The 15092-nt window shown below is 33.5% G+C and overlaps 2 protein-coding genes across 8 annotated transcripts in view; one reads left to right on the top strand and one right to left on the bottom strand.

Moving 5' to 3' along the window:
• Nucleotides 1-5094, top strand: part of LOC140445839 (NAD kinase-like) — a 156645-nt gene extending 151551 nt beyond the window's left edge. For all 7 annotated transcript variants that reach the window (XM_072538217.1, XM_072538216.1, XM_072538222.1 and 4 more), the window contains one exon: nt 1067-5094. In XM_072538217.1, coding sequence (XP_072394318.1) covers nt 1067-1280 — 214 coding nt within the window. In that variant the 3' untranslated portion in view covers nt 1281-5094. The remainder of the gene's footprint in view (nt 1-1066) is intronic.
• Nucleotides 5095-13295: 8201 nt separating this feature from the next.
• The window catches only part of LOC140446981 (uncharacterized), a 222450-nt gene continuing 220653 nt past the window's right edge, over nt 13296-15092 (bottom strand). The window contains exon 3 of the mRNA XM_072539575.1: nt 13296-14051. Coding sequence (XP_072395676.1) covers nt 13437-14051 — 615 coding nt within the window. The 3' untranslated portion in view covers nt 13296-13436. The remainder of the gene's footprint in view (nt 14052-15092) is intronic.

Consider the following 15092-nt stretch of genomic DNA (forward strand, 5'->3'; position numbering starts at 1 on the left):
TGCCCCAAATGTTTTCAATTAGATTTATATCTGGACTGTGCGCAGGCCATGGCAATACTTCCAGGTTTTGCGTTTGAAACCAATTCCTTACGACATGGACAGTGTGGACTGAACAATTATCTTGTTGATATATAAAAGTATTATTAGGATACAATTGCTCAATAGAAGGGAGCATTACGTGTTCCAAAACGTTAATGTAATTGTCGGCAGTGTATCTTCCCTCCAATCGCCAACAAACACCAGGTCCATGTATACTAATCCAACCCCATACATTTACAGAAAAACGTCCAGATTTATTATGAGAGTGAATATATCGTTCTTCAAACCTAGTATTGGCTGGACGATAAACACGGATTTGACCGTTATAGGTCGACTGAGAAGTCTTTTCATCAGTAAAAATGACGTTGTTCCAAAATTGTGGGTTTCGGTAAATATAGTTTAGTGCAAATATTACTCTTGCTTGCCGATGTTCAACGGTTACTAATGGTTTTTTAGCAGCTGGTCGGTTTTTTAATTCAGATTCATTGATCCTTCTGCTTACAGTAGGTTGGGCACCAGGAAATCCCGTATGAATCCTTGAATCCGTCGACTTCGCAAATTGATTATCTCTTAAGAATTGAACTAAAGCAGCATCTTGTTGAGGAGTGGATACTTTGGAACGCCCTGAACCAACTTTTCTTTTTAATGATTGTTGTTGGACCCATCGTTGCTTAATTCTGAAGATTGTTTTCAAATTTCTATTATCGAAATTTGCTAGCGCACGAATTGACCATCCTTCTTCCATTTTCGTAATTATTTGAGCCTTTTCAATCTCACTTAAATGACGAGGCATATTAATTTTTTATTGTACGTAACGTTAAACCTTCTATCAAATTAAACGTCTTTGACGTCTATGAGTTGCATTTTTGATCACTTATGACATTTGATAACCTCCAAAAATCCCAGCCGGTTTTACACAAATAGGATGACGTTAACTTCTCTTTCTAATACTTGTACCCCTTTTTTTTTGAATATAACTGTACTGAAATCATAAAATACCAAACATAATACCGTATTATTGTTTTAGTTTAAGAGTAACAACGTCGATCTACCCAGTTCCCAGTATATGTGCTCAGGATCAAATCTCTGATTGGTTCGACTCGCTGGCAGAGTGCCTCCACTGGAACGTCAGAAAGAGACAGAAACACTTGGACGAACTAACGGACCTCACGCATTCAAGCTCCAACGATACCTTAGATTCCATAGAAAGGGACGTCTTAGAAAAGGAAGAAAAGTCATAAAAAATTTTGTTTTCACTAAATCGTTCATAAAGAGAGTCATCTGTGCACAATTTTTTAAATGTTTATTACTTTTATCAGTTTTATTACGTTTTTAAGAACAATTTTAAGCGGTTAATAAAGGCATATTTTTATTATACTTTCTCATATGTGTTGTATACATATCTTTTGTTAAATTGGACACTGATGAATAGAAATGTTGCGTAAAATGTAATATTTAAGGTTCTAGATATAATAATGGTTTTGTTTTCTAGACAACCACCAGGAAACACACGGGACTCCAAAGTTTCTGTATATAGAAAAATACTTACATTATTCTCAAAACTGACTAAGAGAAACTAGCTAGGTATTTAATATGCGATAGTAAACAGGGAGAAAACTATACACATATTTTCTTTAGTTTTACCCTGCTTTACATATCTTATCTTGATCAGTTTGTACTATTACTATATAATCCCTTTTATATCGTAATATGCCTTTGGGTTCCTTGTCTCCAAGCCTGTCTATCCCGCTAGACGTTTCATTCTGACATTGCTTTGGTTATTCCGTGTAGCCATGTTGTAGGTAGTCTGTCTCGTTTTCTTTTCTCATCATCTTTTTTGTCGTTCTCTCCCATTCATCTTACGTGTTTTTTTTTTCTTTGGGTGCCGTATGCTATGCAGCGTGCAGGCATTCATGCGGATTGTGGAATGTACAGAGATCTTTCTTCGTCTTCTTATTATTGTACTGACGTGAGATATGCCTCACCAGTTTCTTATGTCTCTGAACCATAAATGCTGCTTTCGTCCAGGACCTCTTTGACCTGCGACTTTTTCCAACAAGATGAGATTTAGGAGATTACATTTATTATTTAGTACCTAGAATATGATCCAAGTATGAAACCTTTCGCTGCTTAACGAGATCTAACAATTCTCTTGTTATGAGTCTTCTTAGGACCGCATCATTTGTTACATGGTCCACCCATAGAATTCTAAGCAACCAGATACCAGATTTCGAAAGCCTCCACGAGGTTCAGAGATCTCACTTTAAAGTGACCACGTCCTACTTCCGTAAGTAGCATTTTAAGATAAGACCCGTTTATAAGATTTAAACCAACTTCATGGCGAAAGATTGATTTATTAAATTTAATGAAGGCGTTTGTAGCCATCGCTACTTTTATCTTCACTTTTAAGTTACAGTCCCACTTGCTGTTAAAGATAGATTATTAAAATAGCTTCAGAACAATGTTAAAGATAAATATTTAAATCTTTCCATATATTTTAAATCTTTCTGATTACCATATATTTGGTGCTATCCGCGTCTATACCATATTAATTGTTACTTTTGTATCCGTTTTATTAGCATTTCTTCTACGTTGATTTGCCTTCTGATTACTTGGTTTCTAATATGCTCACTCCAGTCAAGATCTCCTTGCTGCTCTTGTTCAAAAGTCCGTTTCTATCACCAGTAGATCGTTTTTGCTAACTTTCTGATCTATAAATAATAACTGGTCATAATATGGTATTGCATATTCTGTTTTTTTATTTCAGTTCCACTATGTTTCTGATATAAAATAGAATTCAATACTTCTATTACATATTTCCCTTGGTGATTCAGTCTCTGATTGTCTCGGCACAGCTTCCTTTTGTTGTTAGCTGTATACCAATATACATACATTCATTTTAATGTTTAATTTTATCTTTTTCTTAGGCCATATCTCCAGGCAATTCTGTACTTCCTGTGCAAGTATATTGTGTTTTGTCTCTGTTTTTAGATTGCTTCTCAAAATTGTAATCGTAAAAACAATTACTTGAATATGTTAGCGGTAAACCATTTTTTATGCACATTACTAATAATTTTTGCTTTTCATTAAAGTTCATTAAACACTGTTCTTGGTTCATATTGCTCTATAATTTTCAAATAAAATCAAGCATGAGATCATTTTTTTCTGTTTTCAATCTGTAAAATGACCTTGGCACATTACTCGTTAAATCTCAACCGCCAGACTCGTAGTACTCGCACATAACTCCCAAGCCATCGTACGGATGTCGTATAAATTAATATCATGGTGGAACTAGATGCTTTCTTTCAGAATTCACTTTATCTTTTGGAGGTTTTGAACAATATCTTTTTTTGACAGTTACTCTTGTTACTGAGATTATTCAGATTCCAGCTTGTTAACTTTTTTGTTGTTTTAAACAAGAGTAACTAGCAGTAATTCAGCAATTTCCCGTTATTTTCTTTTTCTTGTTTTCTTTAAATCCTAAGTTAACAAAATCGCCCAACAAAATTAATACGTAATATAAACCGGCTCGAATGCCCATAAAGATATGGAAGAGATTACCAAAAATTAGTTCAGAATAGGACCCTTACACGATATAACTTTTAAGCTGCACTGGGGGTATTAAAGAGACAAACTATTACTTGTCATTGTGCTACTAATAAATTTAAAATCTAAACGAAAATATGAAATATAATGGTCCATTATTATGTCTATTGTCTGTTAATTTATATTTACATTCTGATGGAAATCATTAATTATTAGACTTTTACAAAATTTACATTTTTACTATTAATTTTTTAAATTATATTAGACAGTAGGAACTGCAATACTTGTTGAACAAGTCTAAAACATTATATTGGTGCCTTAATGCTATTATGACACAAAACTTCCAATTATTATACTGCACCAAAACCAACATACACTCTATATGAAATATTTATTCTATTTTTAATTTAAGTTGAACGTTTTATATATCAAATTTTATAACATAAGCAGTTTTAGGAAGACCGTAACTGTTTTATGGTTTTTATCTAACTATAATTAAAAAATCTTAGTCCCAAGAGCTTGTCTCAAGACAAAACATGTTGTCATTCGGTGATGCCTTCTTTATTGTGTTTTTCAACGAGTTTTTAAGTTTTTCCTTAAGATTCCTTGGTGTTTTTTTCTTTTTTTTTCCAATTTTCTCCATATTTCATGACATTTCCTGATGTTAGTTTTAGTTTATGTTATTCGTGTGTTCATCACAAGTCCAAAGGCTAAAGTTTTATGTTATTTGGGCGCTTACCTACCTTATTTAGGTCATACACCAGTTACGGCAAAAGTGCTTACCACAACTAGAGTAAGTAAAGTGTTTAGTTTTAAGTTACTGAGCGCTTTCAACGATTTGTACCGCCTTGTTATCTGGGCATTTAGTTTTTTATTAATAGGCTTACTCTTTTGCCAGCGTTGGTCTACTTTGTTTTATTTTCGACTCGTGTTACTTCTTTTTTGTTATATTCAGTGATATGATACATGTATATATATATATATATATATATATATATATATATATATATATATATATATATATATATATATATATAGAATAAATATTTTAAATATGTGATATAAAAGATAATTTTAATAATTTATTGAATCACTTGAAAAACACTTTTATCTTGGGCACAAGTTCTAGTTTGGAGTCAAAACATTAGATTACTCATTGAAAAAACAAAAAGCTTAGCTTTTTTTATTGTAATAATATACAACAACTTAGACAACAACTTTGAGAGGTAATTTTTATGATTTTTTATTAATGGTATCTTGTAAATAAATATTGTATTGTTGATTGGATATTTAGAAAATCCTAATATTATATTTTTATACCAGCGGTTTAGGTGTAAAATAAATACGTATATGATGTGTGAGGGGTAATAATTAGCATAAAAACGTTAATAACTTATAGAAAAAGTTTAATTTTTTATATAGTTGTATTTGCACTTTATGAAAAAAAAATTTGTCGACCAAAACGTGCCAACTGGTTTTTAAATACACTTTTTGCAATATTTCTTTTGACTTTGTGTTTTATTTTTCCTCTCATACATAACCTCTTTATTAAATATCTACATAAGAGATGAAAGTCTACACAAGACGATCTAACTAAAAACTGATACTACAAGAAAAGAAAATCTCTGATTGTAAATTAATGAAACAAGATCATTAACCTGAATGGGGTCGCAATTTCTTAAACAATCTTGGACAGAGGGAATATACGGGGCTGGTACCTGTTTGAATCGTACACATAGGTCTTTTATAGCGGATTTCGCCTTTTTTGATAACATTGCAAGATGGCTATCTGCTCAGATAATCAACAAGTATTAAAAGTCGTAGGAACACCCAGAGTTGGTTCGTAGCTTGTTCTGGACTACAAGAGGGCTCTAGCTACAGGAGCGTTGACCAACAAGTTTTGTAAAAAGAGTCAAATGTGGAAAAGGCTTCTTGCTTATACATTGCTCGGTCATTCGGGTGTGGAGAGAAACGAAAATGCTACATGTTGTACATTGCAGTCTAAAGTCAGTCCAGTTCAGATCACTTCAAAGTGATCATATTTTTGACAGCTGTTAATAAATAAACAAAATAACTTTTATCAATTTCGATAAAATAAATTCCATAAAAGCTAAAGACTACAAAATATTAAAAGTAGTCTATATTCTTTTCACACTTTTTCTATTGAACATTGAACGCTCGCCATTTTGAAACATGACTGTACATCACATGAAAATCCAGTAATATTTATTCTCAGTGATACAAGAGTTTTCAAATAACTTACCATACGATTATTATATTTAAAACTAGCTTAACACTTGCGTCTATCCACTCTTGTTAATGATTACGTTCCTGAGATGTACTAAAAAGAATGAATAGGTGTCGTAGTTCCGTTATCTAAAAATTTATTGCTTTAGGTTTTGCAATTTAGAAAATAGTTGGGGGAGATTTAAGATTCCATGTGTTCCCCAGAATAGGAGAAACACTCTACCATGAAGCCTCTCAGGCCATAAATATGCGAAAACCTCTTTTCTTCTTCTTCTTTTTATTTAGACATCACTTTGTCTGTTTTTCAAAGCTACTCCTGTAAGTTGTAGTTACATCATTTTCGTGGTCTTCCTACTGATCGTCTTCCTATTGGGAAACGGTCTCTTGCCGTCTTTACTACTCTATTTGTTGTCATTCGGCTTATATGATCGTTCCATTCTGCTCTTCTATTTTTTACCCAGTTCTTGATGTTCTCCACCTTGCATCTACGTCGTACATCTGTACTTCTACCTCTGTCCCATAGTGTCTTACCATCAAGTGTTGTCATCTCTGCTGTTTCTAACATCCTTTTTGCCTCTCTGTGCTAAGCCGTGTTTCTGCCGCGTATTTATTTCTCCATATCGTTTCACAACCTGCGGCTCTGTTTGCTCTATTCGCTTGATCTTCCACTTTTGTTTCGGTGTATAGATATTTAAACTCCATCTTGTTCTATTATCTGACCTTCCAGCTCCAATTTACATCTTTGTAAATTTACTGTTATAACTATATATAAAATTTTGTCTTTTTTGAGAAAATTAAAATGTTAAATTTTCTGGCAGTTACATTAAATTGGTGCAGCACACGTTGTAAATCATCTTTACTTTGAGAGAGTAGTATTGCGTCGTCTGCATAGCAGATTAATTTAAGTTGTTTTTCTCCCATTTGGTATCCTTTTTTAGTTCTTCCTTTTTTATTATTTCATCCATAATTATGATTAATATAGGAATAGGGGACTCTGGGAATCTCCCTGTCTAATCTCATTGCCAGCTTCAATAAGGTCAGTTTTCTACTTTTACTTTTATTGTGTTGTTATGGTAGATATTTTCGATCGTTTTGATTATTCCTAAAGGTATCTCTCTTACGTACAATAAATAGATAACGTCCTTTAATTTGACCAGGTAAAATGCCTTCTTAATCTCTACTAATGTGTTCGTTCCACTCCTGTTTCCGTTTTGTCACCCATCCATTTATGTCTTCTATAGTGTATGCTCTTCTTATGTTTTCGCTTCTCTTCCTATCCAACAGACTTTTCCTGATATTCGTCGGAGTATTTTCATCTCTTTTGTTTCTAGTAGTTGTCTCGTTTTAGATGGGTCAGGTCTTGTCTCCGCCGCGTATGTTAATATATGCTTTATAGATTCTCGATAGATTAGTAGGCTAATTGCTGCTTTATAGATTCTTGTTTTTATGTCTTGTCTTAGGTGTTTGTTCTTCCAGATTGTGTCATTAAAAGATCCCGCCGCTTTACTTGCTTTTATGCTTTGTTATCATACTTCTTCTTCAACATTTCCGTAACTAGTTATATCTATTTCCAGATATCTAAACCTTGCTTCCTGCTTTATTATTTTCCCATCAATTTCAATTTTACATCGTAGTGGGTATTTAGATGTTGTCATACATTTGGTTTTTTCTGCTGATAAGTATTATCATATTGTATTTATTGGCTGAAGATGTCCGTTATTCTTTGGAGATCTTTGCCTGTATTCGATTATGAAAGTAGATGTTTTCGATGGTTTGTATAATATTGATTGGTATGTTTCTTTTATACAGTAGGTGTAAGGCGTCGACTTGGATGCGATCGAAAGCCTTTGTCAGGTCTATAAAACATAGATATGCTGGTTTATTGTACTCGATGGTCTTTTCTGTGATTTGTCTTAGTACAAATACGGCGTCTACGCAGGATCTTCCGGATTTGAATCCTTGTTGTTCTTCTGATAAAGTTGTTAGTTTATTGATTTTGTTGGTTAGGACTTTTGTGGTAATCTTAAGTGCGGTGTTCAGTAGATTTATACCTCTATAATTGTTGGTCTTTTTTATCTTCTTTCTTGAACATTGGTATCATTATGCTGTTTCTCCAAGCGTCTGGTATCTTGCAGTGCAATATTAATTTTTGTATAACTTTTGTCATCTCAAGGGTTATACTTTCTTCTCCGTGTTTTAGAAGCTCGTTGGTTATTCCGTCTGGCCCTGGTGACTTTCTATTTTTGAGTGAATTTATGGCCATCTCTACTTCCTGAAAACTGATTTCTATTTCGTGTCTTAATTCAGGTACGTTATTGTGTAGATTATTATTTTCCTTTCCTTTAAACAGTTCCGTCAAGTATCTTTCCCAGTCGTTTGCTGGTATGTTATTGAATTCCTTCAATTCTGCCATTTCTTTCCGTTGGTTTCTTATGAATCTCCATATTTATTTTTGTGTACCATAGAAGTCGCTTTCCATCCTTTTTGTAAACTATTCCCAGTGTTTATTTTTTGTTCTTCTTTTCAACTGCTTTGTTTCATTTCGTATTCTTCTATAGGTGTCTCGGGATTCTGGAGTATTTGATGTTTTGTACTTCGTGTAGGCCTCTCGTTTCTCTTTACATTTCTCTTTCATTTTTTTTTTCTGAACCATGTGTATTGTTGTTGTTTCTTTTGTTCAGTATGACTTTGCGTTTTCTTAGAGCTTCTGTTGCTGCTTCTTCAATGTTGTTTTTAATTTTCTCCCAGCTCGCGTTTATATCTTCGATGTCGTCTATTTGTTTCAGCTGTATCTTCTGTGCTAGCCTGCTTTAGTACATTTCTCTTGTAGAGTCGTTCCACAGTGATTCTACATTGAATTTTTCCTCGGTGATTTCGTGTAGAAAATGTTTTGGTGTTATTTTCATTCTTATTTTTGCTAGTACTAGTTTGTGTTCGCTCCCTGCGTCTGCTGAGTTTAAAGTTCGGATATCTAGAATCTGCTGTGGGTGGATTTTTCTATTAGTGACTATAAAATCAATCATATATTTGTGCCCCCTGGAGTTTTCAAATGTATATTTATACTGGAACTTATGGTCGAAAAATGTATTATTGATTCTCAGTTCGTTAAAAGCACAGAGATTAGGCATGAGTTCTCCATTTGCGTTGACATGGTTTTCATTAAATCTTTGTTTTACTCCTGGAAGTATTTCATTGCATTATTTCTTGCACTTACCTTATTATAAATATGGCGTCGGTGCATGATCTTCCCGACATAAAACCCTGTTGTTCTTCTGCTAGTGTTATAATTTCATTCAGTTTATTTGTTATCAATTTGGTTGTTAATTTTAGTGTTGTATTTAAGTCGTATTAATGTTGTATTAATTCCTTTGTAAATTTATTTTTTGCATTAATTTTAGTAGTTGTTTGGTCAAATCTGGTCATCCGTACTTCGGAATTCTGTTCTTTCCTGGTGATTTTCTGTTTTCAAAAGTAGTCTGCCCATGTTTCTTGCTGAATGTGTTTCGTTTTTATTAGTTAGTTAATCTCTTTTCTTTGTCCTCTGATCATTCTCCATATTTCTTTCTGTGTTCCCTAGAAGTAGTGTTGCATCTGTTTTGAGAATCTCTGCCAGTGTTTCCTTTTAATTTGTCTTTAAGTTTTCGTTTTCTAATATTTCATTCCCAGCAATTCTCTCTGATATTCTTTTTCTGTATAAGTATTCCGTGGATTCCGTATTTAGTCCTTCGACTCTGATTTTTGTTTGTGTTGGTGCCGCTCTCTTAGATGTGAAGTATTTCATGATGATTCTTATTTTACATAATACCGTATACGGCCGTATACTCCGATGATGTTCAGGTTCTCCTTCTCTATTCTTATCTTTGCTGTTACAATCCTTTCTGATATGTATTGACACTCTTTGATGTGATTGTGATACCTTTGGTGTATTAGTAAGGCTATATCTTCTTTGGCCCTGTTTTCTTTTGCTACTTCACCGTAGATTATTATGTATTCACCTAATTTTGATTGTCCTTTTCCTTTCTTTTTTGTTTCCCGTAGAGCGCAAATGTCTATTTGTTTCTCTTTGTTGAGCCACCTGATATTCCATATAGTAATTCTTATCAGAGTTTTGAATATTTTTTGCTTGTCAGTATTTCTTGCAGTGGTCATCTTTATAGTAACAATCATGTTCTAAGGCTGAACATTGTTTCTTTTAGCAATATTCGTTTTTACCATTGGTAGGTTGCTAAACTTGCTAATCGCCCTCCACATTTTATTCGGGCTTGGGACCGGCTGTGATAACCGCAGAGCTACTCAATTCAATCCACAATTACTCCAGGCAATGCGAAAACCTGATGAAGAAAATTATCAGCTAAAAAAATCTAATTTGAAAGTCTGCACAAGGAATGTTAGAAGCCTGTTCGTAACTGCTAACTTTTTTTGTTCAGAGAACCAAATATATTCTTTACTTAGAAAAGAAAAATAATCTTGTATAATGAGAATGTCTATAATATATATTACTTATTTTTACGTGCTTGATATGGTTTGATATCACATCCATTACAGTGCTTCCAGCCAATTACATTCGAAGTCAAAAATGTATCCAATATAACAAAAAATGAATTGATAAATTACTGAATATAAATAAAAAATGAATCTATAAGCATACAAAGTAAATTTTACTCATTTTACAAAAATGACAGTTAAAATTTTGGTGAGAGCGTTTTTGACAGTATAAATTTTGGCGAATGCTAAACTTTTACAAATTCAGACTAATTCCTTGCTAAGAAACTTCATATCTTATGAAATAATCTCGAACGCCGTTGCGTCTATAACACCAGTTATGTTAAATAATGCAAGTAAATTATTTGAAGATAGAATCGCTTGTTGTATTGCACAAGATGGAAAGCATTTTGAACATTTTTTACTTATAGTTGTGGTATTATAAGTTGTGGTTAATTTTGTATTATTTATGTATTTGTTTCCTTGAATTACTTTCTGTTTTTTTATGTATTTAATTATTTTTAATAACGAAAAAAATGATTATGTTTTCGCTGGTTTCGTATGACACCTTGGTGTAGGACATCCTTATACCATTCGAAAGAGAAAACTTTGTTTAATATAATAATTTATTTATATACATGGTGTTCCATTTAAAATAAGCCACATACCACACATTGAATAATCCAATAATGAATCTGTAAATTTTGAAGGCCCTGTAAAGAGGTGTTTAATAATCAATTATGTAATACACTTAACAAAAATGACTAGCTATTTAGACATAAAAGAAAATTTATTTATAATTGCTTAAAGAAGTTGAGAAGGACCCTTTTTTTAAACTTTACATTTTAAGAAAATTCGATATAAATCAGAACACTCTGTACTTAAGTATAGGGAACCCTTATGAAATTATACCTTATTTTTGCGGACAATTAGAGAATGCAATAAAATACAGGGTGTTTCATACGAAAAAATATAACCTTGATACGCCGCGATTTATTGGGACACCTTGTATATTTCAAAATAATTTTAAAATGTGGCTTTTATAAACTTACAAGCTATTAATGTTGTAATATTGGTTTTTCGTAAATTTTTTAATTAATATAAAATAATTTTTATATTATTGTACGAAATATATGAGGCATCCAAAGAAGTATAACCTACTATACCTCGTAATGCAGGCATATATCTCCAGAAAGAGTCCCAGAAAGAAATCATGGAGGAAATAGCCTTAAATAGCCATAAAGTAATAGCCTTGTTAAAACCAAGAAAGCACCCAGAAAATCCCAGTAGCTACAGGCTTATTTCGCTGTTGTGTCACTTTTTCAAACTATAAGAGAGACTCATAATTGCCAGAATAGAAAAAAATGTCGACAAACACCTCATCCCACAACAAGGAGGATTCAGACCCGGCAAATCTTGTACCGGTCAAGTCTTCGCATTAACAGAATACATTGAAGAGGACTTTGAAGAAAAATGACATTGAAGAAAAAAAAATGACAAATTATATGACACTCTCAATGACCACGATTTGGGTAAATTCCTTATGTCGTATGGTCGTATATTCCTTACTGCAACAGACGTTTTTTCGTTATGCTGGAGGGTAAAGTAAGTAGGTAGAGAGTTCAAAAAAACGGCCTCCCACATGGAATTGTTTTAGCACCAATGCTTTTCAATGTATATACACAAAGGACCAACTTACTCCGACCGAAACCAAACATTTCCTCTATGCTGACAATCTTGCAATATGTGCTCAAGGAAATAGTTTTGAAGAAGTGGAGGAGAAACTCGAAACTGCCTTAAAAACAATGACAGCTTACTACCTGCAGAATTCCCTGAGACCCAATCCCCCTAAAACCCAAGTCTGCGCTTTCCACCTTCGCGCAAAGGAAGCCAAGCGAAAACTCCAAATTGCGTGGAATGGTAATACATTAGAACACACAAACCAACCTATATATATCTGGAGTAACTCTGGACCGGTTCCTCACCTACAGACAAAATTGCATAAAAACGAGAGGGAAAGTAACAACTAGGAACAGCATGCTCAGAAAGCTAACGGGAAGTAAATGGGGTGCACGTCCTGGCGTTTTAAGAACAACGGCACAGGCACTGTGTTTCTCAACTGCTGAATATGCGTGCCCCGTTTGGGGCAGATCTGCCCACATCAAACATGATGTTAATACTGCGCTAAATGAGACATGCAGGATAGTAACGGGGTGTATGAAACCAACGCCACTCTCAAATCTATATAAAGCAGCGGGTTTTGCAGAACCCGTAACACGGAGAGGCGTTGCAGAGCACATAGAGAAAATTAAACAGATCGCGGATGAGCGGCATGCCCTATACAAAGCTCGAACAACACGAAAGCGACTAAAATCCAGGAAAAGCTTACTTGGAATAGTGCAGGATGAACCATTTGAAGAGTATTTTCCTCTTCCCCGGGTTCAATGGACCGGTCAGTCCCTAGACTTTAAAACGTGGAAAACTATGAATAGGATAAGAACGAGGGTCGCTCCAGTAAAATCAAACATGGCAAAATGGGGAAAAATAGACCAAGATGATGTGAACTGTGACTGTGAAGAAACACAGAATATGGAACAACTTCTTACATGCAGAAACTGCCCTCATCGATGTACCCTCGAAGATTTGTAGCTCGCCAAAAAAGATGGAACCGACGTAGCCCCTATACTGGGCCGAAATTTTATGAATGACATGTCCGGATACGATAAAGTAAAGTAAGTCCGAAATCTCCGAAAATAATTCTCTTCCGATCTGCTACAAACCAAATTATTATTACCAAGACGAAGACTGACCGCCATCTGACCATATTTTATTAATTTTTCTTCACTTATACTAGCTTTCTCGAATTTCTTGTATCTTTTTCTGTAGATTGTATGACCTGGAGTCTTGCAGTGATTTTAATATTGATGTTCAGGGCAATTATAATTTTCAAGTATGTATATATAAATAATTAAAACAAAAAATCAGATAAAAATATCAGTTTATTAAAATTCTGTAACATTTTGTTAAAAATTTATTTTATATACATCAATAAATAAACACTTTAAAACATATATAATAGTTTTAATTAATACACAGTGTCAATAATATCGAAAAATTAACATTTATGTGGTGTACACTTTACGTACTTTATACAAATCGTTTAAATAAGAATCTGAATTAACCAATCGTCCAGTATTGACGTAACTTACTGGCGGATTATCGTTGGTTTTATTTTCAAAATATTTACAAATCTCCCTTACGGCATTGTGGGAGCTAATATTACTCAAATCGTGTAAGGACCTTGCCCGTTTCGTAACAGTATCGGGCTTTAAAGAAACATCTTCAGTACTACGTACTTTTCGTCGTAATTTACACAAAGATTCAAACAAAAAGAGTTTTTCTTTGACTGGTACGTAGCTTTGAGTGTCCTGACATTTTTTGAGAAGATCTTCGACGTACTTCTCTTCGACTTCCGAAGAGACGGTTTTCGGAGGTGTTGGAGGCGGGGATTTTTGGTTTTGTTCGCAACTTTTACACGTCGTTTCGGGTGGTGGTTGTTGGCTTTTTTGTGGGGTGTAGTTGAAATTCCAGTCTTTTTCGTATGTGGGTTCTCTCCTGTTCCAGCAATCGGCTATCGTGAGGATGTCTAGGTACTTTATGGCATCCAGAGGTGTTTGGCGGATGAGCTCGATTGCGATTGTTTTCACCCATTCGCCAAAGGATTTTTCATCTGCAGTCTGAAACAATAAAGAAAAAAATATAAGTAAACTGTTTTAATTTGATTCACGGGGCAGTGTCATGTCAAAATAAAATTGTCATGTTGATTGGCAACCTCCAAAGAATGTTCAATGCATGAAAAAGAAGGCTAATATTATTATTCTATTTCTCTCTCCAACGATATAAATCATTAAAATGGTTAAGAGTTCATAAAATTCTAGTTTTAACCTTTCATTACACGAGTTGGTGTATTTTGTACACCACTCGCAAATAAAAGGCTGGAAAACCACATCTGGCTGCTATGTAACCTTTAATTATAGTGTCAAAAATAATTCGTACCAGTTTCAGATAGATAACAAAAGAAAAGTCTCGTTATTTTGAACAAAGTTAACAGAACCGTACCCCAGTCAAGGAAGAAAAAAAGCTTAAAAAATCTTACACAAATATTTGAAGGTTCTAAAAGGCATATGAGAGGTAGCTGATAAAAAAATCCGTGAAGACATAGAGCTGATTTTGCTTTGTCTTTTTTAACAATCTCAAAAAGTGAAAAAAATATTTTTTGCCTATAAAACGTTTAGATCATAAAAACTTCTTTATTTTGAGAGTTTTCAAATTAAAATACATAAATAAATCACCGAGATAATTGGAAAAACCACTTATTTTTGTAGTAATTTATAAACTCATGCCAAAAATCGATCACTTGAGAAAGGCACTCTGCCGAAACAGCTGTAGTGGAAATAAATTATAATAAATTTTGTGGAAGTTTTGAAAACAAAAGTTTTCAGTGTTTTATTGTTAGATAAAATAAATTTCCATCAAGTAACGGTCGAATCCATCAGTAATTTAAAAATGTTAATAACTTTATTTTTTGCATAATTTTTTACCTACACTTTTCGTGGCGGTATTTTACGAATAACATCACTTTAACGGGTTATAACTTTTTACTTCTTCACTGTGTATGCCATCTATAAGTTGGATCATAAAAAATAGATCTTCATTTACAATTTGTTCAATTTTCAGCTCTTAATGTTAATAAACAATGGAAATATAGTTTTAAGAAA

Source organism: Diabrotica undecimpunctata, chromosome 7 (assembly GCF_040954645.1).
Source record: "Diabrotica undecimpunctata isolate CICGRU chromosome 7, icDiaUnde3, whole genome shotgun sequence".
NCBI lineage: Eukaryota > Metazoa > Arthropoda > Insecta > Coleoptera > Chrysomelidae > Diabrotica > Diabrotica undecimpunctata.